This window comes from Lontra canadensis, unplaced genomic scaffold (genome assembly GCF_010015895.1).
Source record: "Lontra canadensis isolate GAN:19392208 unplaced genomic scaffold, GSC_riverotter_1.0 scaffold135, whole genome shotgun sequence".
In the NCBI taxonomy this organism is placed as follows: domain Eukaryota; kingdom Metazoa; phylum Chordata; class Mammalia; order Carnivora; family Mustelidae; genus Lontra; species Lontra canadensis.
The window spans coordinates 3800116-3826832 of record NW_022631129.1 but is presented as its reverse complement, the minus strand read 5'-3'; the positions used below and the strand labels follow the sequence as shown (position 1 = coordinate 3826832).

Here is a 26717-nt window from a genome sequence, read left to right as displayed (position 1 = left end):
AAATAATCCTGAAAGATATCCTTTCTCCCCTCCCATGATTTGAAAAGCTGTATTTTTCCTGCCAATTTCAAACAAATCATCAGGTTGATCTAATCTGTCTGTTAAAACAATCATCAAAGCACAAGCTCAGCACATTAGCTGTATACAGCTTGTAGTAAAAGGATATATCCATATCTCTCCTTAGTTAAAAATACATAATCCTTTTATTTATATTGTAATAAAAGAAATTAACATAACAGACACAGAAGACTAGAAAGGGGAAACTACTTACTTCTGAACGTCCAGTAATTTAAACCTATTTGTACTTTTCCACATGGAAGTAATATTTAACACTTACTTTTTGAAGTATAACTTAATCTTTGGGGATATACAATGTAAATAGGACTTAAGAGTAATAGTTCCATTCATTCCAGGTCTGCTTAACATATGATTAAGTAAAACAAGGCACAATAGCCATCCTTTCTATTATGTTGCAACACTGATCACGTGCCTTGATAAAATGGCTGATTAGACAAGATGATGGCAACATGAAGGGAAGACTTTGGATTGTCTATTTAAAATGCAGGTAATAATTAATAAAAAATTTAAGTGCACTTTCACATGCTTTGCGTTTATAATAAACAACAAACTTCCTAGCTTTCTTGCAACAGGTTTGACTACCATTTCTTTTGGCCAAATGCACTTTTCCCCAGTAAACTTAAAACAACAACAACAACAACAACAACAAGATAATCCCTGTCCTTTCATATACTAAGAAAGAGGATTGGCTACTGAAACAGTTCATTGCAAGACACATGAAGACGACATACTGTGGCATGAGTTGTTTTTAATTTGTTGTGCTGTTACTAAAGTAAAGTTCTGAGGGCTGCAGTTAAAACATTTCAAGTTCTCCCTTCCATCTTTATTGATTTCAAGATTTTGCACAGAAAACTCTTTGGGGACTAGAACAGCAGCAATCGCATCACACTGTTTTCAAGACTTCAAGTTTCAAAGCAAATTGTTTAAAAAAAAAAAAAAAACACAGTTCCTGATTTGAGTTAGATACAGGGACGAAAATAGCACATAGTTGAAGGTTACACAGTCTACAAATGGTGGCAATATTTTCCTTGGGAGAGTAGTTTTGTTGGTATATATTTTTTAAATACTCAAAAAGGCTCAACCTCAAGCAGTAATAAACACAAGCAAAAGTGATTTAACCCTTAAAATAAATATTCAGAAAAACCTCTCTGTACATACAAGTGAAAGAATAAGTAACACTTTCACGCAAAAAAAAATAATAATAATAATAATAAAGGATTTGTTCATATAAGTAGCTGAAATCTGCTGTTCCAGCCCACATATCCCCAATAAAGAAGGGAGGCACAGACATAAGGTGACTACTGTGGTTCACTATCTTACAGCCTTTTTGTACTGGGACATTATCACCACCAAATTCATCCCTCTTGTTATGATTATTAAAATTTAAAATTTTTCTTTTCCTTTTTTTCCGTTCTTCTTCTTCTTATTTTTTTTTTTATTTATTTTTTTACAGCATGCCAAATCCTTTGGCATAAGTGATGGCCTTCAGCAATCTTTCTTTAAGTTTTTCCTTGCTTGAATATTCCGGCAGTAAAAGGACATTAAAGCAAGTATGAGATGTAGGTAACCTAAACAGAGAGAATAGGGGAAAATAGGAAAATAAATCATGGAGAATATGCTCAGCACTAAAAAAACCCCTACTTTTAGATGGTATGTATAGTTGAGATGGTTTGCAATGCAGGGTACACATTAATGCAATTCATAAACTTTTTGTTTTTCCTATGCAACTACCAAATATCAGTTTGTTTTTATCTTATTATTCAATCCTAATGATGATGATGATGATTGATAACATATTGCATCCACTGAGTCATTATGACATACCACATACTGTTTAACTGTTAGATCTCATTTAACTTTATCTTCTCAAAATAAAACTATCATTATCCCACTACAAAGCTAACATCATTGAGAAGTTAATTTACTCTAGGATGAAGATAATACTCAAACCTGGCTTTTAAGATTTCAAAATCTATGTTCTTTAATGCCAGTTAGAAATATTCTTGGCAATATGAGCATATAAGTGACTTAATAACAAATATACGTAAAGTTACATTAAAGCCATTATGCATCAAATAATGTGGAATACTAATAGAAATGTTTCTATATATTTAAACCCTTAAATATGCTACTGTTCATGTAAGATCCTTACTCACAAAAACATTGACTTATACAATGAAGAAAGAACAAGATTATGAAACTTGATTCAAATGTTAAGATTAAGAAATCTAGTGCTGAACAATTCTGAGACTCAATTTAACCATTCTTAAATAGATTACATAATACCTTTCAATTTAAAAAGTTCTGAAAAACTTAATGAATCATATCACTTTGCAAAATTCAAAATCCAGTGATCCCTTTAATAGCTTTGAACTAGGCCAGTGTTTTAAAAATTTCTTCAAACAAAAGCAGCAAAACATTCTCTGAATTACCAGTTCAAGTGATTTGGAGAGTTCCACATAAAACTTTTAAAAGTGCTCAGAAGCTCCCAGACAGTTCCCATGCGTGTGACATGGAATATAAGGTTGTCGGTATACAGTCACAATTTAATAATTACCTTTCTGTGTCTGGGCCATTTTTGGCTATAATCATCTTTAATTTTCCTAGTCCACCCACAGGTGCTCTGTCTGTACCTGTTGTAAACTGCAAGAAAAGTCTTTTCTGCTCATCTGTAAATGAATGAACAATTTCCCAGAACTCCCTAATGAGGAAAGACAGAATACTGATTTTAGTTTGGCATTCATTTATAACTAGTACTAATGTAAGTTTATGACTTATTAAAACTGTATTATGGAGATAACCTAGAAATTAGTATCAGAAAACCTAAACATTCATTCCTGGTGATCAAGGATCTACAAATTACTGATGCAAATTTATCTTACGGAAACACTTAAAGGCATAGCTCATGGCTACATTATCTAGAACAGTAATAACTGGTAAACTGAAGTGTCCTATAACAGGAAATAATTATGTAAACTATGGTATACTCATACAATATAATCAGGAATAAAAGACAAAACCCAAAACTCAAATCCTGTAAATTGAAAATATGAGATTGGGGGGAGGGAGGTGATACCAATTAAGGACAAAATAAAAACACATACACATACACACAGACACACGTGTAGTAGTAGTAATACAAAGGCACAATTTTTTTATATAAACCAGAACACTTTTGATCTTGTGGGCTGTGGAAGTAGGGATGGGGATAATTCTGGTATTTCTGCTATATGCAATGATTTAGTCCCTGACATTCCTAAAATCTACGTGATAAAAGTCATGTTGTTATAATGAACTGCATTTTGTTTTTAGAGTGACTATATAACAAGCATCATTATAACAGCTGTATGAATAATGAGGTATCCATAAATTTAACAATATGCACTAATTCTCAGCTCAAAAAATTTCAAGAATACATTTTTTTAAATAAAGGTTTTTTTTTTTTTTAAAGATTTGTTTTATTTATTTGACAGACAGAGATCACAAGTAGGCAGAGAGGCAGGCAGAGAGAGAGGTGGAGGCAGGCTCCCTGCGGAGCAGAGAGCCCGATGCGGGGCTCGATTCCAGGACCCTGGGATCATGACCTGAGCTGAAGGCAGAGGCTTAACCCACTGAGCCACCCAGGCGCCCCGAAAAGAATACATTTTAACATTTATTTGAAAAGCTCTTTCCAGAATCTTGGCAGAGAACGTCACAATTCCTACATGTGTAATTATAATTCTAGTTTTTGATATCATTGTATTTCAGTATACAATTTCTATTATTAAAATGTGGGCATTTTTATTAGTATAATGCCAATACTTCTGACAGGGTTAGCAACTTAATAGACTTCTTGGTTCTCCTTCAATGTCCTCCCACTTCTCTACCCTGATATTCTAACACCCTCCTCAGGTCCTGCAAACCTCCCACTCACCTGGAGAACACAATAAAGAACTACATCATAACAACAGGAAATTAGACATGGAACTTGCAGGTGCAACTTTCAGGAAGAATTAAAATCATTCCACAGTCTAGATCATTCCTATTGGGTGGCTGACAAGAAGAAAGTCTCCTATGGCCCAGAGCTCTCTGTCAGGGCAGAACAGTTCCCCTGCAAATAGGCAGTAATCAAGTCTTCTTATCAGAGCACTGTAGGAGTGCTCTGAAGCCTAACTGAACCACCCACACCTGAAAAGGCAGATAGAAGGGCACCCTGACCAGTCTGTCTACATTATTTATTTATTTATTTGGTTCTCTCTAGAATTTAAAATTAGAACTTAAAATATTGGGGTTACTACCAGTTTAGACAATGAAAACACTTACTGAATTAAATTCTTCTCTTCCTATAAGTGCTATATTCTATATTAAAATTCTGAATTAGGAATGCAACTATTCAGAAAACTGAAAATGAAGAAAAAAACTTCTGCATTTCTCCCTAAGTAATAGGTTCATGGATCACATCCCATTTACATCTCCTAAAAACTATACAGATCAAAAAAGGAAATCTGATAAAAACACCCATAACCCAAGTTTAGATTAAAACTAAGAAAACAGAAGAGCAAACTCCGAAGTGACATGGAAGTTGGAAGTATGAACACCTGAGCCCAAACTATCACAGTCCTACAAGAGCAATACAGAAGACAGGGGTGTGCAGAATAGTATGGGTTAGACTTCACCCTGGGCAAACCCTCACCTCAAGAGTGAACTGCTAAAGAAAGGTAAGAGCAATGGGGTAGCTAAAAGGGCGGGCCCCGGAAAGTACCAGGGTAGAAATGACAGGTAGAATCAAAACCACAGTGAGATACCACCTCACACCAGTCAGAATGGCTAAAATTAACAAGTCAGGAAACAACAGATGTTGGCAAGGAAGCGGAGAAAGGGGAACCCTCCTACACTGCTGGTGGGAATGCAAACTGGTGCAGCCAATATGGAGAACACTATGGAGGTTCCTCAATAAGTTGAAAATAGAGCTACCCTACAACTCTGCAATTGCACGACTGGGTATTTACCCTGAAGATACAAATGCACAGATCTGAAGGGGCATGTGCACCCGAATGTTTATAGCAGCAATGTCCACAATAGCCAAACTATGGAAATAAACTAGATGTCCATCAACAAATGAATGGATAAAGAAGAAGTGGTATATGTATATGTATATGTATAAATACATATACAATGGAATCCTATACAGTCATTAAAAAAAAAAAAACCCGAATCCCTGCCATTTGCAACGACGTGGATGGAATTAGAGGGTATTATGCTAAGCGAAATAAGTCAATCAAAGAAAGACAATTATCATATGATCTCTCTGATATGAGGAATCTGAGAGGCAGGGTAGGGGGGTTGTGGTGGGTAGGGAGGGAAAAAATGAAACAAGATGGGACTGGAGAGGGAGATAAACCATAACAGACTCTTAATCTCAGGAAACAAACTGAGGGTTGCTAGGGGGTGAGGGGGTGAGGGACAGGGTGGCTGGGTTATGGACACTGGGGAGGGTATGTGCTATGGTGAGTGCTATGAATTGTGTTAAGACTGATGATTCACAGACCTGTACCCCTGAAGCAAATAATACATTATATGTTAATTAAAAAAAAAAAATGACAGACAGGCATGATGCCTGCAAGTGATGGGGAGTACCCTGGGAGGCAGAGTAGCTTCTGGCTATAATGGAATGGAAGCAGCTAATGAAAGATTCAGGCCTTAAACAAGATGGAGTTGAAGAATCAGAAGGTGCTAGGCCACGTAGCCATATATTAAAGAAACTGCTGTTACCATAATAACAAAAGAGGGACCCATTCAATCAAGAGACCACTAATGCCACCCAAACTTCTCCCCACTGTACCATGAGATCTACTAATAGCAGGTCCAGGAAAACCTCAACCAATAGAAACATAAATGGGAGAAACAGAATTCCAAAATTCAAGTAATTATGAAACAAGTTCAGCAAATAAATAAGCTAAATTGTCTAGCAGAAAAAAGTATACTTGAAAAATTCAGTCATGAAAAATGGAAAATCCCATATTCTAAAATGAAGAGAAAATGCAACAGCAGATCAAAAAGAACACCATTAATCAGAAATACAAAACTCAGAAATGAACAAATCTGAAACAGAAATGACAATACTCGAATATACTCAAGAAATATGCAAAATAAATTCGGAAACAGAAGGTTAACTTATATGGTGACCAAAGGAATGACCAAAATTTCTAGTAGGGACATAGAGAACACAAAAGAACAAGAAAAAAATGTATATATCTGGAACGCATATGTATGGAATAATCCAGGTATGAGATGATTCACTGTGACATTACTTCTCATAGCAAAATGCTGGAAATAAACACTATGTCCAGGAATATTAATAATCTATATTGCTTTCACACAGTAACAGTAGTCAGCCATACAAAAGAACATGGACGATATCTCTACCTTGACATGGGGCAATTTCCAGGATACAATGAAAATTCCTCATCCGTCCCCTAGAAAAGTCTGCATGCACTAACATTTAATAACAAAGGTCACACCTTGTGCCCTAAACGGACTTTTTTTAAAGACGCCATTCCCCAAGAATTTCTTCTAAAAATGGCTTATTTCAGGTCTAGAGTTAAAAATGCTCCAGGTGAGCTAAAAATTTCAAAATGTAAAATGAAGTGATGTTAGAAGCATACCAAGACTAAGCAGTATGAACATCACTAAGAATAATGACTGAAACACGCTCAATATATAAAAATCTATGAGTTCAAAACAATATCCAGAAAGAGACAAAAAACAAAACAAAAAACAAAACCAACTAAAATCCAAATTCAACTGTTACTACTCAAATTATTACAGTAACTCCTTACTCTAAAATATTTAATTACATTTTATTGTGCCTTTTCAGTAAAACTGTTTTACACAGTAATCAAGTAACAACCACCAATGAGGAAAAGAACACCAGGTATATATGTAGAATTAACAGAAGAAATCTTTTTTTTCCATATCACCATTTTGCAAGCCCCAGGGAAATAATGGATTCAGATAAGGATACTAATAGATATGAAAATCAGAAGAAATACAGATTAAGAGGTTTGGGAAAGATGATGGTAGCAGTGACAGTTATTTTGTTTTTGCTTTTCTTTTCAATCTTCCTACTCTCTCCCGTAAAACCAGAGCTAACTGGATGGGAAAATGGAAGACCTATAGATAACACCTTCAAAACTAGATGACAAGATATCCCCCCACAAATCCTTCCATGTAAATGAATAGAACACACCACTGACAGCTAGAATACCTGGTTGGTATCCATGTCAGTGGGTGAGGATGCAAAAGGAAGGCAACTGGGTTTCTTACAGCCCTGGGAGCAAGGGAACCTCAAAACCACCAATCCACTAGAAATAGCAGGACAATTTGAGAAGACAGCTAAAAGAGAGTTACACAATTTGTAGGCAAATGCAGGAGATCATGATACAGTATACAGCAGAAGCTCTGGGCCCTTGAACACCAAAATTCCTTTCTGAAACTGAGGAGAAACTGCTGGATATAAGGTCCAAATTCACCAAATCAAGAATAAAAAGGCCAAGAAAAACTCAAATAAATGTACTTTTCTTTTTTCTTAAATCATTTTGCAAAAATAAAATGCATAGAGCTGAAGCATGAAAAATCTGCCCTGGCCTATCTCTCCCTCTTCCAAATAGGAGAAAACTCATCTCACTTAAAAAGCACACCAGAAAAGATCACAAACACTAAGAGTTACTAGAGAGGAATAATATGTGTATGTGCACATAGGAATGATATCTCTATAGAGAATAAGATTACACTGAGAAGATCTGCCAATAAAACACATGAAAATTGTAAACAAATTTCAAATGAAGCTAAAAAGTTTTAAATAACAGTAGAGGCTATGAAAGGACAACTAACTTAGAAAAAAACTTTCGGACAAATTTTCAGAAAAATTTCAGAATTAATGAAAAAAGATTCTGGAAGATATGACAGAACTAGGGAATAGCTGGAAATAAAAATAAGTCATGTCAAATTGAGGAAGCAAAAATTAATATAGAGGAACCATAAGATAAATAGCACAATGATATATATAACAGAAACAGAAGATAAAAAACTTAAATTGAATCAAGAAAAGAAGCCATGCCTGAGAGTCTCCTTCTCAACCCAGAGACAGAGTTGGCAGGGGATTTCTGCCACAAGAGGTGCTAGCCTGGGAAGTGGTCCCCTTCTTGTGGAGCCTCAGAGTCCCTCCTAGTCCACAGACACTGAATGGTCATAAGCACCAGCAAGGGGGATTCTGGTTTAATACACATAGAGCCCAGGAAGAGCTTTCCAGCCCTACGGGCTTGATACACGTGCAACTCAGCCTGGGGAAGCTGTTAATTTCACCTCCCTCAAACAACACCATCATGGACCACAGGAGAACCTCATGGAATGAGATAAATAAAGCAAACAGAACAGTGCCACAAAAGCTCTGAAAACTAAATTTGTCACTGGAACTACAACCCACACAAAGTATGCCAGCACCTGCATGCTACACTTGAATAGTAGAATAGGATGACTGCCTGCTAAAGTAAAAAAGTGTAAACAGGACCCAGAATCTCCTAACAGACACAATGCCCAGGACAGTCCAAAACTACAACACGAAGGAAAGAAAATCAAGTGGTGTCAACACTGGGAGGAACTGGGGTGCCTGGGTGGCTCAGCCGGTTAAACATCTGGCTTTGCCTCAGTTCATGATCTCAGAGTCCTGGAACTGAGACCCCATATTGGACTCTCTGCTCAGGCAGAGTCTGCTTCTCCCTCTTCCTCTGTGCTCTCTCTAATAAACAAATAAAATCTTTAAAAAAAAAATAAGATGCTAGAATTATCTGACAAGAATTCTAATGCAGTCATCATAAAAATGATTCTACAATTTTAAGTTCTATTGTTTCACAAATGAAATAGGAAATCCCAAGAAAGAAACAGAAGTTATAATTTAAAAAAAAAAAAAAGAGCCAAACATAAAATTATGGACTTGAAAACTACAGGGTAGAAGAAAAATACTGGATGGGCTCAGTAATAGAGATGACAGAAGATAAAAAACTGAACAAGAGAGAAAACTGGAAAACAAAAAAACAAAAACCAGAGTCTCAGGTACCTGTGGAGCAATGACAAATGACTAGACATTGGTACTAGAGGCACAGAAAGAAAGGAAAGAAAGAGAGCGGACTGAAAAAGTACTTGAAGAAATAATGGCCAAAAACTTTCATGTTGGGCAAAAAACAAACCCACAAATTCAAGAAGCTGAACGAACCCCAAATGGCATAAACAAAACTACTCTTCAGCAATAAAGGGAAAATAAAGATATCACCAGATAAAGGAAAACTAAAAGAATTTGTCATTACCAGACCTATCTTTTAAGAATGATTAAAAGGAGTAATAAAAGATGGGACTCTTAAAGCAAATGGAAAAAAGAATGGAAATAGCAGAAACATAGGTATATACAACAGACTACCATTCTCATCAATTTTGTAAATCCTATGTGATGACTGATACAAAAATCATAACAGCATTAATATTCAAGACAATATTTAAAAGTGGGGAAAGAAATCAAAATGGGGGTTGCCTGGGCAGCTCAGTTGATTAAGCAACTGCCTTTGGCTTGGGTCATGGTCCCAGAGTCCCGGGATCGAGTCCTGCATCAGGCTACCTGCTCAGTGGGGAGTCTGTGCTCCCTCTGACCCTCTCCCCTCTCATGTTTGCTCACTCTCAAATAAATAAATAAAATCTGGGGCACCTGGATGCTCAGTGGGTTAAAGCCTGTGCCTTCGGCTCAGGTCATGATCCCAGGGTCCCGGGATAGAGCCCTGCCATCGGGCTCTCTGCTCAGCAAGGAGCCTGCTTCCCCCACTCTCTCTGCCTGCCTCTCTGCCTACTTATGATCTCTGTCAAATAAATACATAAAATCTTAAAAAATAAATAAAATCCTTAAAAAACAAAAAAGAGAAAAAAAAAGAAAATCTAAATGGAAGCAAGGTTTCCATACTTCACTGGAAGACGTGTTGAACCACTCTCACATATGTACAAAGCAATCAGAAAGAATACTATACTGAACAATACAACCCAAAAAACGCTAAAAATAAATCAAGAGTGTGTCCAAAAAAAAAAATGTATGAGTAATTAAATAACCCATGGAAGGCAAAAAGATAGAAACAAGCAATCATAAAGAGAGAAACAGAAAATATAAAATGGTAGACATAACCCTAACGTATCAATAATTACCTTAAATATGAACTGTCTAAATATATTAATTATAAGGTAGACTGACAAAGTGGATGATAAAAAAAAAAAAAGAACCATAAACTGTTTCTAAATTCATTTCAAATTCAGCAACAAATTGGTTGAAAGTAAAACAGTAAAAGATACCAGGCAAACATTAAAACAAAACAAAACAAGAATGGTATATTCATATTAGATTCAGAGCAAAGAAAATTACAAATCGTAAGGAGGGACCTTACATAAAAATAAAAAGACATAATGACTCCAAATGGGTACATACAAAAAAGAAAAGAAGACAAAAAAAAAAAGGTAATACTAAATGACAGAGCCTCAAAATACATGAAGCAAAACCTGACAGAGATAAAAGGAGGAGATAAATATCAGAAGAGACCTACAGAAATATGCTCAGCTGATTTTTGACATATATGAAAAAGTAATTTATTGGAGGAAAGATAAAGTAGTGTATCTAGACTATGCAAATAACTCAAATTCAACAGTAAAAAACAATCAAGTGCACTGTTGCCATTTATCAGAGAAATGAAAACTTGTGTTTAGCTAAAAAACTGCACATGATTATTCATAGCAATTTTATTCATAATAGCTCCAAACTAGGAACAAACATGAAGTCTTTAATAGGCAAATGGTTAAAAAGACTGATGAATCCATATCAAGGAATAAATACTACTCATCAATAAACAGAAACAAACTATTGAATTGTGGAAAAAAATGTGGGTAATTGTCAAGGCTGAGTCAAAAAAGCCAATCCCAAAAGGTGACATATTATATGTGACTCACTTAATACAACATTCTTGAAATGACAAAATTAAAGAAATACAGAACAGACGGGTGGTTATCAGGGATAAGGGAATAGAGTGGGGTTAGGGGTAGGTTAAAGGTATGGATATATAGGTGTGACTGCCTATAAAAGAGCAACAAGAGGAGGAATTCTTATAGTGATAGAATTTTTCTGTATCTTGACTGCATCCTACTTGTGATACTGTACTAATATTTTTTTTTACTGTACTAATATTTTATAAAAATTTGCCACTGAGGGAAAAATGGTTACAACTGTATGCCAATCTGTAATTATTTCCACAAAAAAAGTTTAATTTAAAAAAAAGTGTTAAGATTAACAGATGAGATGAGTAGATTTTGGAGGAAAAAAAATCAGCAGAGACAGAGAGGCACATCACATAATTATAAAGGATCAATCCACCAAAAAGACATACTGAGGCTCAAAGTATATGTATCAATCAAAAGATCTTCAAAATAAAGTAAAAACTGATAGAGCTGAAAGGAGGAATGGACATATCCACCATTATGGAGGATTCAACACCCCTCTCTCTGAGCAACTCATAGAAATACAAATCAGTAATCTGCAAAGTCATCAACAACCAGAATCTAAATCAACATTTATAGAACATTCCACCCACCAACACAGAATACAAAAATTCAAAAGTATTAGAGGAGTCAGGAAGAGTTAAGTTCTCTGATTATAAAAGAGTCAAACAAGAAATCAGTAACAGAGATGAGGAAGATAGCCAAAAACCCTGGAAATTCAACAATATAATTTTGTTTAAATTACAAAGAGAAAGTCTCAAAATAAATCTTAAAAAATACATATGAAAAAAATGAAAATGAAACATATAAAAATATGGGATATAGCTAAAGCAAGGATGAGAATAATATTTAAAGCACTAAATGGTTACATTAGGAAAGAGGAAAGGTCTCAAATCAATCAATTTCTATCCCCAGTAACCTAGACTAAGAAGAGCAAATAAACCAAAATAAGGAAGGAACTAATAAAGAGCAGAAATCAATGAAATTAAAAACAGGAAAAGAACAGAGAAATAAAAAGCTGGCTTTTCAATATAATCAGTAATTTCAACAAACCTCTCAAGCAAGACTAACAAGTTTAAAAAAGGGAAAAAAAAAACCCCACAAATTACCACTATGAGGAATAAAAAAGGGTATGATAGTTCAGATCTGCAGACATCAAACAGATAAAAATGGAGTATTATGAACTCTGCACACATAAATTTGATTACCTTAATAAAGTGGATCAACTCCTTGAACAACACAAATTACCACCACCCACCAAATATGAAAGATAATTTTAATAATCTTATAAACATTGAAGAAGTTGAATTTGAAACTAATATCCTCCACAAAAAGGAAATTCTAGGCCCAGATGGTTTCTTGGGAGAACTCCACGAGACATTTAAGAAATAATTAGTACTGGGGTGCCTGGGTGGCTCAGTGTAAGTTTAAGCCTCTGCCTTCAGCTCAGGTCATGATCTCAGGGTCCTGGGATCAAGCCCCACATCAGGCTCTCTGCTCAGCAGGGAGCCTGCTTCCCCCCCTCTCTCTGCCTGCCTCTCTGCCTACTTGTGACCTGTCAAATAAATAAATAAAATCTTAAAAAAAAAAAGAGAAAGAAATAATTAGTAGCACTTTAACACAAGCTCTCCTAGAAAACAGAACACTTCCTAATTCTTTATGAGGCCAGAATTAACCTTGATGTTAAAACCAGACCAAGACAACATTAAAAAAAGACAGAAATTACAGACCAGTATCTTTCATCAACTTAGACACAAAAATCATTAACCAATTATCAAGTCAAATTTGACAATGAACAAAATGGAAATGACTCAGATATGCAACACTGGTTCAGTAATGGAAAATCCATTAATGCAATGTGCCATATCAAATAGAGGATAAAGAAAAATCATGCTTGTATCAATAGATGCAGAAAAAGCATCTGACAAAAACCAAAAGCCTATTCACAATAAAACTTAACAAACAAGGTATATAGGGGAAACTCCCTGAATCTGTAGAGAGAGCACTAACTACACTAATGTCAAGCTTAATAAAGATAAATGCTTTCTCCTAAATTCGGAAACAAGTCAAGGCTTTTGCTTTTACTACTCTTATTCAGCACAGTGGTAAAAGTTCTAGCCAGAATAATAAGGAAGGAAAAAAGAAATAAAAGGCATACAAATTTAAAAAGAAGTGTAACTATCCTTATTTACAGAATACATGACTGTCTATACAGAAAACTCCAAGACGTCTCAAAAAACAAAACAAAACAAAAAGCCTTTTAAAGGTGAGTTCAGCAAGGCCAAAAGATAAATGGTCAAATATTAAAAAACAAAACACACATTTCTATATACTAACAACACGTGGAAAACAACATTAGAAATACAATGCCATTAAAATAAAATAAAATACAATACCATTTACAATCACATTATACTTAGGTATAAATCAAACAAAACATGTACAGAATCTATGTGCTGAAAATTACAATGCTAATGAAAGGAATTTAAAAAAAGACCTAAATAAGTGGGGAGCTATACTGTATTCACAGATTGGAAGAGTCAACATAGTAAAAATGTTAATTCTCCCCAATTTGATCTTAGTGTAATTCCTATCAAAATTCTATCAAGGTTTTCTGTAGGCATAGACAAAGTGAATACGAAATTTATATGTTAAAGCAAAGACTAGCTAAAATATGGAAAAGGCAAGAAATCTTTCATTTAAAACAGGAATAAGCATTCTATCTGATGTTAATGCTTACCATTTACCTGTACTGACAGTGCAGTACTGGCAGAGGGATGGATAGGCACACACATCAAGGGGAGACCACAGGGATTTCAGAAAAAGATTGACACAAACATTATAAACTGATTTTTGACAAAGATGCAGAAATAATTCAGTAAAGGAAGGACAGCCTTTTCAACAAATTATATGGCAACAAGTGGACATTCATAGGCAAAAAAGTGAATCTTGACTTGAATTTCATATATTATATAAAAATCAACTCAAAATAGACCAAGACTTCAATATAAAATGTAAAACTATAAAAATTTTAGGGAAAGAGAGAGAAGGAGGAGGAGGAGAGGGAAAGAGAGAGAGAGAGAGAATGAATGTATCTTCAGGACCTGAGGCTGGCCAAGAGTTTTATATCTGACTTTCTACCAAAAACATGATCCACAAAAGCAAAAATCAAAGCTCAATAAAATTAAAAATTTTGCAAGATTGTGTCAAGATGGAAAGATTAGCCACAAGAGTAGGAGAATGTATTTGCAAATCACCCACCTCAAAAAGGACTAGAATATATGAAGAACTCAAAGTTCAACAATTAAATAAAAAACAGACATTTCACCAAAAACAATATACCGATGGCAAGTAAGTATACAAAAAGATATTCCTCATCATTGCCATCAAGCATAATTCAAATTACCACACAGTAAGACATTACAACATACCTAGCAGAATGGATAAAGCTAACAATTTTGACACCACCAAATGCTAACAATGATATGGAGAAATTGAATCACTCGTATATTCCCCAGGGAAATGTAAAATGGTACAGCAACTCTGGAAAACAGTTCAGCAGTTTCTTAAAAAACTAAACATGTACTTATCATATGACCTAGGATTGCACTCCTGAGCGTTTATACCAGAGAAATGAAAGCAGGTTCTCACAAAAATCTTTGCTTAAATGTTTGTAGCTTTATTTCTAAAAGCCAAATACTGACAACATCCAAGTGTCCTTTAACAGCTGAAAGGTTAAACTGAATATGGTGCATCTATGTCACAAAATACTATGCAGCAATAAAAAGGAATGAGCTGTTGATACATGTAACAAAGTTGATGGATCTCAAGAGAATCATGCTGGAGGAATATGAGCGTGCCTAAAAAAGGATAGCAAAAGGGACTCTTCTGGTGATGGAAGAGTTGTACACAATCATTATAATACTGGTTATGCAAATCTATATAATGTGATGGAAATACACAGAAACACAAATACATAGAAATAAATGCATGAAAAACTGATGAAATCTGACTATGGTCTATAGAGTGAATCAGTACCAATTTTCTGAATTTGATACTGTACTACAGTAATGCAAAAATGTTACCATTATGGGAAAGTGGATGGAGGATACAGGGGACCAACCTGTACTTTATTATTTTTTTCTAAGATTTTATTTATTTGACAGAGAGAGAGAGGCAGGCAGGCACAGAGGAGAGGAGGAAGCAGGCTCCCTGCCGAGCAGAAGAGCCCAATGTGGGGCTTGATTCCAGGACTCTGGGATCATGACCTAAGCCGAAGGCAGACACTTGACCAACTGAGCCACCCAGGTGCCCCTCCAACCTGTATTATAAAAGAAAAGTCCAACAAATCTATAGTTTTTTCAAAATAAAACTCTTAAAAAACCCCCCAAAACAAAATACCTTCCAACAAAAAAATGTCCAGGCCCAGATAGTGTCACTGGCGAATTTGAGCAAATATTTAAGAGAAAAAAATACCAATCTTATCCAAGTATTTCTGAGAATGAGGAATAGTACTTTCAACTCATTATATAAGGGTAGCAAAAACCTGATGTGTATTAAAAAAAAAAGGAAATTACAGGTCAATATTCCTCATGAATATAGACCAAAAAACCTTAACAAAATGTTAGTAAAATAAACAGAGCAACATATTTGTAAACTAAAAGGCCAAAGCTATGTTAGGCTTTTCTAAAAATAAAAGGCCGATGCAGTACTGAAAAATAAAATGAAATTAATTGCATTAACTGTGAAGTGACGATAATCAAATGTGAATTTGACCAAGCCTTTTAAAGAGAAACTATCAACTAAAAAGAAACTGTAGTTCCTGCTTCTCACCCAAAAACACTAACCCAAAAACACTAAGGAGGACCACTGAAAAAGATTCTTCTAAGTCTCTCAGTAGTCAAATGAAATCACGGAGAGTTTTATCAGCAACTGGAAAACATATGCACAAAATCTTGCTTGAGAGTAAACATTTTCACACTTTATTTTTATTAATGCTAGACTTTTAAATGTTCACATTTTACATATGGTTACTTTTTGAATAATTCATTTTCATTAACCTTATTTGTGGTAAGTTGTACTAGAATTTTATTTTTAATATTAAAAACTAAAATATTTCTATTGGTATTTTACATTACACCAATGTTATGCTACTAATTTTTAGTTGAAATGTATTAAATAGTTTCAAAGTTTTTTTTATTCATTTCACTTCAATGAATCCTGAATACTTTAAATGAAATAAATACCAACCAAGATACCGATATTGCCAATTTTTCCCTTGTTTTATAATAACTATTCCAAGTCTTCAACTTTCAACTAGTTGTAGATCCTATTTAATGAATTAATATTTTCATATATATGTTGACAAAGTAAGTTTGAATTTTGTTTATAAATATTTTTAGAATACCATTAAATGGCGAATGATCTGGAAGCTACTAACTCTTTTCACTTGCCTTTCAAATCACACTTAACATGTGATCTTAAGATATGTTATCAAGTAAGAATTACATTATTATAAGCTAGAAATAAAATTACCTTCATTCAAATATCTAACTTCAAATAAAATTACCTTCTAGAAATAAAAAAACCTTCAGAGACAACCTCCAGGAACTTAATGTTTGCATTTCTTCCACCTTATCCCACTAGGGGGCATCAAAAAAGCATCTTTGTCCCCTTTTACCAATCTCTACAGGGGAGGAAGAAGCCTATGTCTTTTAAGACTGAATTGTGTAGTACAGAAAAGGAGACAGTACGGTAGGAAGGGCATTTGTTTGAAAGCAGAAAAGATAGGGAAACTCTCCCTCTTGCTGAGAAAATCTGGAGCTCAGTTTCTTCAGGGGTAAAACACATACTAACATGTATCTTGGCATGTGATTGTAACGATTAAGTAAAGTAACATTTCACACAAAAAGTGCTTCATATAAGGTGGAGAATAACAGTTCACAAACACAGAATTCAAAAGAAAGGAGAAATATTCAGAGATGGTAGCTCTATTTTCTCATTTTCTAACCAGCAGTAAACACATGCTAATTAGAATCACTAGGAATATTAGATAATTTATATCCCAAATGCAGAAGAAAACATATGACTTACATAAAACACTTCATTCAAGAAATAAATCATGCACTGGTGATTGTATTACAAATACATTTCTAATATTACAGATTGAGAATTCATGAGTTTGCTTACTTGGTAAGTAATACCTAGAGAGATGAAATTCTAATGCATAAACTACACACCCCTTTGATGAATTAAATCTTCCTTTTAAGAATTAAGCACCTCACCTAATCAGAACAGAGTCCCTAGTATAGCCACCATCATATTCCGTAGTTTCTTCTAGTGCTTGGAAATCTAGATTCTGAAAATTCAAGAAAATATGTCTTAATATATATACCATACCATTACAAACAATAAATCAATTGGATATTTTTGCAGACACTTTGCTTTCTTACCCGGCTTCCACATATAAGCAATTCAATTTCCTCTGGTCTGAATAAATACTTTAAGGGAGACTCATTGGTCACCATATGAAAACCTCTCCGAAAGGCTTTGAATTGTTTTTCTACTGATTTATTGAGAATGTAGTCAGAATAGAGATTGACAAATTCCTGCAGAAAACATTAACCACAAGAACTTCTTATAATATGCTATACAAATAAAACACAACAAGATACTGGGCTGCATATCCTTTTGTTTTTATTTTCCCAAAGAAGAACAATCAAGAATATTTTTAAAGATTGAAACCTTACACATACAAAGGAAAATACAGGTATACCTCAGAGATATTGTGGATCTGGTTTCGGCCCACCGCAATGAAGCGAGTATTGCAATAAAGTAAGTCAAATGAATTTTTTGGCTTCCCAGTGCATATAAAAGTTCTGATTATGTTATGCTGTAGTTTATTAAGTTTGTAATACAGAATACCTTAAAAAATGTACATACCTTAATTTTAAAAATACATTGCAAAAAAATGCTAAGCATCATTTGAGGTTTGAGTCATAATCACTGAGCACAGATCATAACAAATATAACAACGATGAAAAAGTTTGAAAAGTCTGAATTACCCAAGTGTAACAGAGACTCAGAGTGAGCAAATGCTATTTGAAAATGGTGCTGACGGACTTGCTCAAGACAGGGTTGCCATAAACCTTCTAATTTATGGGAAAAAAAAAAGCCAACATCTGCAAAGTGCAATAAAGTACAATAAAACAAGGTATGCCTGCAACTTCAACAATTTCACAGCTCTCTGCAATAGCCAATATTGAACTATAAAAAGACCATGTACATAAACTAAATATATATATAAGTTTCAATTTTGATATTAAGCAAGACTGAATATAAAAGCTGGACCTCAATACAATTTTGAGATCCCTCAACCAGGTGTGCAAACACAGAGACATTTAAATCGTATACATCTATTTATAAAAGCTAACAATGCAATGTACCTGATTTGAGCAAACCAGGAAGCCTCATGTTGTCTATGCTACAATATTTGAGAAGGGGCCTACTGTATCCAGTTCAGCAAAAATGCTGGTGTTTTACTTGATACGTAAGCTACTATATCAAATCATAAAAGGTAAATGCACTTTGTATCCTAACTTGAAGAATATTTTATCAAAAATTATGCTGTTATAAACATTTTTTTAAGGCTTACTATTTATTATCTTAATTTTCCTGTCATGTTCTGGATTATTCCCAATTTCCGAATGGATACAAAAAACCTATCTAATTCAACACTTTTCACTAGCGTATTTAAGTCACATATATATGTGTATACACTAAAGATAATGATCATTTGTTTGGAGAGAAGGATCTTAATCATTATGTCCCTGTTCCCTCTCCCATGTGGAGTCTAGTATCAGAAACACACCATTTCTTGCTTTTTTTACAGCCACACTATTTCATTCACTATCTCCTACTCCTGTCCTCTCTCTTAGAAAGGGCTTTAGTGCCCAACTACAGGCTCTCATACCAGCTTATATTCAAGATTTAGGAAATGGGCTATTTCATTTACAGGAATTTGATTACTTGATTTCTTGAGTTTTTGTATGAAGTAGTTGATACTTCTTTAAAAATTACAAGCATATATGCTTTAAAACTCTGTTAATAAAGAGACAAAGACAATGATGGTATTAAAACACTTATTACCTTCCTGTTTTCATTCGTAATTGGAATTTTATCACCATTTTCCTTTAGATCATACATCATGGGATTACCAAAGAGGTCTGTCTGAGATATCTGGAAAGTGATCATCATGTCATCTTCCACATTTCCTTCATATTCCAATAAATCTTTTAAACTCTGATATAGGACCTAACAACCAGAAATGAAAAATTAGGTTACCACAATACTATAAAATACAGTAATTTGTATCCCTCTTCTACGGAAGAAAACAAAAACAAAAACAAAAACAAAAAAACCTGACAGAACTAAAGCATAGAAAGCATTTTCTCTGTCCCCCAAATAGTTTATGATACAGAAAGACTGACAGATACTGATCTGTCTAATTCTCTGCTGAGAAAACCAGAGCGTCAATTTAGCAATGGATTTTTCACTATACTCTATGAGAGAACCTCAGAGGTTTCTCAGTGAGGGAGGGGGTAGAGAGAGAAACAGAAGTACTAACTGTAGCCACCAAAACCCCTCTCCAGAGCAGCTCTGATTTCACCTGGCAATCTCATGTGGCGTCTTTAAAAAACAAAAAACACCTAAAACCCCAAATCCAAAATGACATGTTAAAACAAAACTCATTCCTACAGAATCAATCCTACAAAACTTGCCTGCTGACAGTTATACTAAATTTCCCCTTTGAGTTTTTAAGTGTTCGTGGTACTTCAACAGATTAAAATGACTTTATCTCACTAAGCATAAATATTAATAAAAATGATTTCAAATGAAAACTAATTTTTTACATAAATTAAACTTTAGTTTTGCTTTTAAATAAAATCTAAACATAAAATAAAAAATTACAGACTTACAGGGTGAGAATCTCCTAGGTCACGAAAAGTTCCTTTTTTCCCCATTAGCTTCCTGTAGACAACCATGGGAAAATGTACATCCAGTATACAGTTATTGTAAATAGCCAGACCCAGCACTATGCCAATCAGAGTGAACTGACCCTCAGTTTCAAAAGAGGATGGATTAAACCAAAACAATTTTGTAGATTCATCATATGTGAACATACCTATAAAAAATGATTTTAAAAAATATATTACTTTTATATTTTATTAAATATCAATGAATACAAATATAAAATTACACAAACTTATATGTAGTAAGTGTACAAAGTTTTTTCTCTATTACATTAACACTTGAGAGACCAAAGCTCATACATGATTGTTATAAATTGTGGCAAATGGTAGTATGTCATTTTAAGAAGCCATGGAAACAAACCAGTAAGAAATTCTGGCTGCATTTTCCAAGAAGGTAGGGAAAATGTTCATTAAAGTTCTCTAATTGTCTACTAATACAAATGATAACTTAATTTGTATTGATACTTTATCCACTGAATGGTTGAAAATAAATGCAAAACCAAAAGAAAAAAAAGCTTTATTAAAACATATTTAATCTACATGTGATTTCAAAAAATAGTTTTGAATTTCATCAAAGAAAAGTTTTTGTTTTTTGAAAACTGCAATGATCCCATGAGGTTTTTTTTAGCACCTTTCAAACAGTCAGATGAAGCCACGTACATAAGCTTAAATAAGTTTGATGAACTTAGATTATATCCCAAACCCAAAGCTATTAATACACACATTAATTGTGAGCCAATAAATAAAAGTAGTTTGCATTTATAGTCTTATTTCAATTTTACATGGTCTTCACTATTCAAAACCCAAGCTTAGAAATCTTTTTTGTATCATTCATTTTAAAAACTAGGAATGTTTGGTTTTACCTATCTGAATACCATTACTAAGGCAGAATTATTTTCTTCCCTTTAGACAAACAGAGTATCTAAGGAAAAGGTTACATGGTATTTTATGAATTTATGACTTTTCTCACTTTGCTAAAATGTTTTTCAATTGCTACTGTGCAACTGAATGAAAATATCTTAAGAATTAGGTCTGAGGGGCGCCGGCATGGCTCAGTCCATTAAGAGACTGCCTTAGGCTCAGGTCATGATCCCAGAGTCCTGGGATCAAGCCCCACACTGGTTCTCTGCTCGGCAGGGAGCCTGCTTCCCCCTCTCACACTCCCCTTGCTTGCCTTGCTCTCTGTTTCTGTCAAATAAAATCTTAATTAAAAAAACAAAAAAACAAAAACTTAGTTCTGAAAAAAGGGGCAACGTCCAAAAGCACAAGCTTTAGAAATCAGTATGACACATAAATACATTCATTTATATGATTTTTAAAAGCTTTAAAAATGTTTTGTTTTGTTTTTTAAGATTTTATTTATTTATTTGAGAAAGAGACAGTGAGAGAGAGCATGAGCAAGGAGAAGGTCAGAGGGAGAAGCAGACTCCCCATGGAGCTGGGAGCCCGATGTGGGACTCGATCCTGGAACTCCGGGATCATGACCTGAGCCGAAGGCAGTCATCCAACCAACTGAGCCACCCAGGCGTCCCTGTTTTTTTTTTTTTTTATTTTTATATTTAGTTTAAGTTCAATACAAAAGGAACTGTAAAGTGTTTCCTGGATCATCAAAGTATAAAGTAAGCAATGACATTTTTTTAATGAAGTTAATGTTCATGAAGTAAAAGTGAAAATTATCCAATTCTCACCTGAATTTCAGTTTAGATCCAAACATTTTTTATCAAGAACAGTAAAAAATTATTATAATTAATAAATAAATTTGATGAAATATCACAAATGTATGTCTCCTTGGTCTCAAGAGCAATAATCTACAAATTAATCAGAATATAAATTACAGAGGCCATTACTCTCATCTGTGTTATGAAAGATTATAATTTTAACGTTCAAAGTGATTCCATTTTGGGCACATTTTTGCCAGTCCCTGGAAGAAATGCACCATAAAAAGTGGCTCTTCTAAAATATTCATTTCTGATAGTTTTAACTACTATCATTTCAATTACCTTACAATCAAGTGTAACTATTAAATGCTGTGTTTTTCTCTTGAAAGTATTTCTGCATATAATGTTAGTATGCTTTACAGCCGATGCTTAACGTGTCGAGACACAAAGGAACCCAGAGCTAAGGTTTACCAAACCTAAGAAGATCACAAATTAATTTTCTTTCAAAAAAAGGCATGGTTTTAGGTGTCTTGATTTACTTTGAGCAAATTACGTGGAAATTACATAGGCTTCTGATTAATAAACATTAGCTAAAGTAGTCTTAACTGCATACATGTCATGAATTCAAATGTCTACTTCCATTTACATGTATGTATATATATTACCAACTAAGAATAACAGAAAAGTCAATTCAATGTACATACTGAGAATCAACAAGCTCAATTTTCAAAGCTTAATGGAAATGATATATGCATTATTCTATGTCACATTCTTCACAATTCTGACAGTACATGTAATAGAATTCTTTTCCTGTAACTGTCATGCATTCAGTTGTAAAAATAAGCAAACCTAGTAACCAAGTTAGTGGTTATATTACAGAACTACACAGTCCTATACTAAACAGTTCAGAACTACACAGTTAAAAATACAATCCAAGATGCTACAGTCTTTTACCAGCTCTACTTTACCCACTTTTATCAGTAAAACTCAAATCCTTCACTTTCAAACTGACATATATAGATCAGTTTTTCCTGAACTGTTCAATAAAAAACATTTCTGGGAGGCAAATGTGGGGTGGGAAAGATTTCTGGAGTTTAAAGCGTTTGGGAAAACAATGTAATATTACGCCCCATGAAATCCTGTAGCAAATAAAACCTAATTAATTTGATACCAGTCAGGGTTTCCAAACTTTTGAGCATGATACACTTGTGAGACATTCTCAATATTCTTCAGACCACTGTTTGAAATTCTTATTTCAGAAATGCTGTGAGTTTGACGAATGTTTAGAATTAAAAGAGCAAGATATCTTTCAGTTGTTCTAATGTACCATTCTAAAGTGTTTTCAGTTTATTTAACTACGAGATAATGTCCTGTAGTAAAATATTTGGCTAAGTAATCTAAATAAGAACTTGAGTAAATGAGTGATGCAAATCAGTACTCCAAACCCACAAGTTCAGTCATTAACCGTGACTCTAGGAAATCCACATCAAAACCTATTACTGTTCTTTGTAACAGAATATTTATAAACCCTCATAAACAAACCTTTAATTCAAAAGATATGACATCATGATCACATCACTGAAATATTTACCAATATCTGGATTGAAGATTTCCTCCACAACCAGCTGAAAAAATTCTTTGGAAACGCCTCCCTCATCAACTCCTTGTTCTCCTTCAAATTCCACATACAACTGTTTCTTCAAGTCTGCAGGATTTTCCATAGCGATCATCTCTAGCTAATGAGTGAAAAGATAAAGTGAAAAGAAGATGACTGCCAGTTTAAGAATGAAAGCAAAATAAAAATAAGGAGAAGCAAAAAATAAAAACCAGGAGTAGGGCTATAGAGCAAATAAAAAATACTGACTTTTGGTCCGTTTTAAATGGAAACAGGAAGCAAACTGGTAAAAAGCCAGTAAAGGCAAAGATTCAGTCTCACAGATATTAGAAAAAAATAGGACAGTAAAGAAACCAGCACAGATTTATAAAAAGGTTACTTTCTCACTACGGATTTGTTATGAAATTAACATATAGTAGAAAATTAAAAGGTTGTTTTTTTTTTTTTTTTTTTTTTTGTTACTTCTGTATAACAAACCTGGGTTGTAAGGTTAGGATGTGAAAAGAAGTCTTGACAGCCAAATACATACGATACTACTCAAACTAAATCATTTCAACAAAAACAATGGAGTATAAAAGTTTGGCTTCAAATTTGTTCACTAGTAGTTCTATATGTTTAATAGAACAGAAACTAAGAAAACAATTTCAACTAAGAGAAAAAAACACCCTGAATAAATAGGGAAACAATTTATGGTCTCTTATAGTACTTAGTATAAATTTCCACTTTTTATTTGATCACAGCACATCTCATATACACTTTTTTTTGGAAGCAGATGAGACATACGCTTGCTCATATCCTTACTCCTTATTTCTTACTAACAAGTTATCAAACCCTAGTATCTAGCATTTTTTAACTATAAATCTTTACCAGATACTTCTTTGTATTTACAGAATAATATACATAGTAACTGATCTTAGTCATTAAGAAATTAATCTGAAAATCCATACTAGATTCTAATGTGAAATTATACTGCATTTTTTTTTAATGTATCTGAGATTTACTAAGAGCTTGCCTGATTTTTCACCCACCTTATTTGCTACATTGACTTTAAATGCCGTTTGGCTGTTAAAAAAAAATTTGAATTTGCCAAAACAGAATATTTAATAAGGGTGTTCAAGTAACTGCAACTATTCCAACTAGAATTTTAAAAATGGTTTTGAGCAATTCAAACATCAACAAAGTAACTTTACTACAGTCCTAAAGTAATGACTTTAGGTAACAGCACTAGTTTGAACATTCTAGCATGTCTATAAAAAATAAAATTTCCTAGTCATAAATCAAGCCAGTTGCCCTAGATCAATGTTTTTCAAACAGCCAATTGAAACTCCCTAGTGAGTAGCCTAGTCCATTCATTTAGCAGTTTAAAACCAACAATGGGAGGAAAAACTCAGAACGTATTCCATATAGTAATGGTATCTACTGTTCTCTGAAACTTCTATTTCAATTATATGTAGAGACAGATATGCACGTGTACACCTAATGCTATGCAAAATATCTTACTTGGGACTCAGTCAAAAACATTTTAAGAACAAAGGCTGAAATGATCTCTTAGATACCTTCACCTTTTGGATTCTATAATTCTGTGAATTTTGGATCTTTAGCTTTAAGAAATGTGCTGCACAACAGTGGTCTTTAGTATTTACAAAATCATTTTTATGCCAAGTTATATTAGGATAACTTATTTTTGAGAGAAAGTGTAGTGGAGACTGAGACAGAATACTCTGTACTAGTTCCAACTATCACTTAACTTTAAAAATTTAAATTTTAGCAAGCGACTCAGGTAAGCCTCAGTTTCCTCATCTGCAAAGAAAAAAAAGGAATAGTACTCTTCATACTGAAAAGATGTGAAGGCTTAATAAAAATATATAGCAAAGAGTTCTAGAATGGGCAATATTAAGGAAACATATCATGTTGCAACCTTTTAAAACAACTTTGATCTTTGAACAAAAGATTCACAAAATTTGGTGTTATAGCCTTGTCCCAAGTTTTGAAAATAACCTTGGGGAAAAATAGTTCCAGTTGGAAACCTGTTTCAAGTCACAGAAAATAAAGAATGCTGAGAACTAAATTAGAATTATCAGCTCCAATGTGGTTTACCCATCACGCCAACATCCCATATTGCCATGGAACGCATTCCTAGTTTCCTTCTTCCAGTTCCCACCTGCCTAGGTGTTAAAGGAATATAAGTCAATGTTTATATATGCCCTTATAACACAAAGACAAACCTGCTTATAATCAAAAGTATAATGCATTCCAAGGTGAAAAGAATTATCTGATATTTAAATTATGCTTCCTATAGTTCTTCCTCAGTAACATTCATAAATGAGAGCAGACTCCATTATTAATGTGACTGTATCTTTTAAAGGATTTGGTGGTGTTTCTACAGAATTCTGAGACCATGTGCTGCCATCTTAGCTCCACCAGAGACACTTTATATGACACTGAAACAAATTTATCTTCATTCTTAATATTAAATATTACTGTATGTCCGTCTCCACTGAGTGCCAAAATAATTCAACGTCATGTTCTATAATTGTAATTGTAAACATATAGCTTTATCTTTTTTAGTTTCATCTTTGAAATGAGAACACTATTTTAAGAAGAAATAAACAGATTATTAGATGAATTATTAGATTATTAGGCAAATTCCCTGTACAACAATGCATTATAGCACTAGCTTTTGTTGCTATTGTTACTTTAACTTGTATGGGAAATTTTTTCAGGCTTGCCTGAAAACCGAACAAACCAGACATTACAGAAAAAATATTCCAGTAAAAATAACACAACAATATATAGCACTTACATGCCAGGGGACTATTCTAAGCACTTCACATACATCAATTCATTTCACTTTCACAACCTTATGTGGCCAGTAATTTCAAGCTCATTTTACAGATGAAGACCCCAAAGTAATAAGAGATTCAGTAACTTGCTTCCAGTATTAGTAAATGGTAGGACAGAGCTCTAATTCAGTCACCAAGTTCTTAAATACTATTATGCCTTCCTGCTCTCTGCAATGACTACCAAGTAACTTATTTTCTTCCTTGTGCTTTTCTATATTTTTAAGTATTTTTAAAAAAATAAACATCTATTTTATAATCAGGATGTTAAATGCAAGTATGTAAAAATAATGGTTTGAAAAACAGGTGGCAAATGAACTCTGCAGGCAAAAATTTCCCATTATTATCTATATTAGATTATCATTATCAGGTATATATTAAGGGGCTCTGGAATACTTTTATCATTTATGTATACATGGGTAGCCTACCTTTAAATAAC

The 26717-nt window shown here is 33.8% G+C and overlaps 1 protein-coding gene across 6 annotated transcripts in view; it reads right to left on the bottom strand.

Annotated features, from left to right (window-relative positions):
* Positions 1–806: 806 nt before the first annotated feature.
* Positions 807–26717, bottom strand: part of UBE3A (ubiquitin protein ligase E3A) — a 92081-nt gene continuing 66170 nt past the window's right edge. For 5 of the 6 annotated variants that reach the window (XM_032843093.1, XM_032843094.1, XM_032843097.1 and 2 more), the window contains 7 exons: positions 23415–23559; positions 20112–20317; positions 19282–19446; positions 17586–17741; positions 17418–17491; positions 2636–2779; positions 807–1646 (listed from right to left, as the gene is read on the bottom strand). In XM_032843093.1, coding sequence (XP_032698984.1) covers positions 1526–1646; positions 2636–2779; positions 17418–17491; positions 17586–17741; positions 19282–19446; positions 20112–20317; positions 23415–23559 — 1011 coding nt within the window. In that variant the 3' untranslated portion in view covers positions 807–1525. Of the gene's footprint in view, positions 1647–2635; positions 2780–17413; positions 17492–17585; positions 17742–19281; positions 19447–20111; positions 20318–23414; positions 23560–26717 lie in introns of those variants that run through there. The other variant, XM_032843098.1, reaches the window with a different exon arrangement.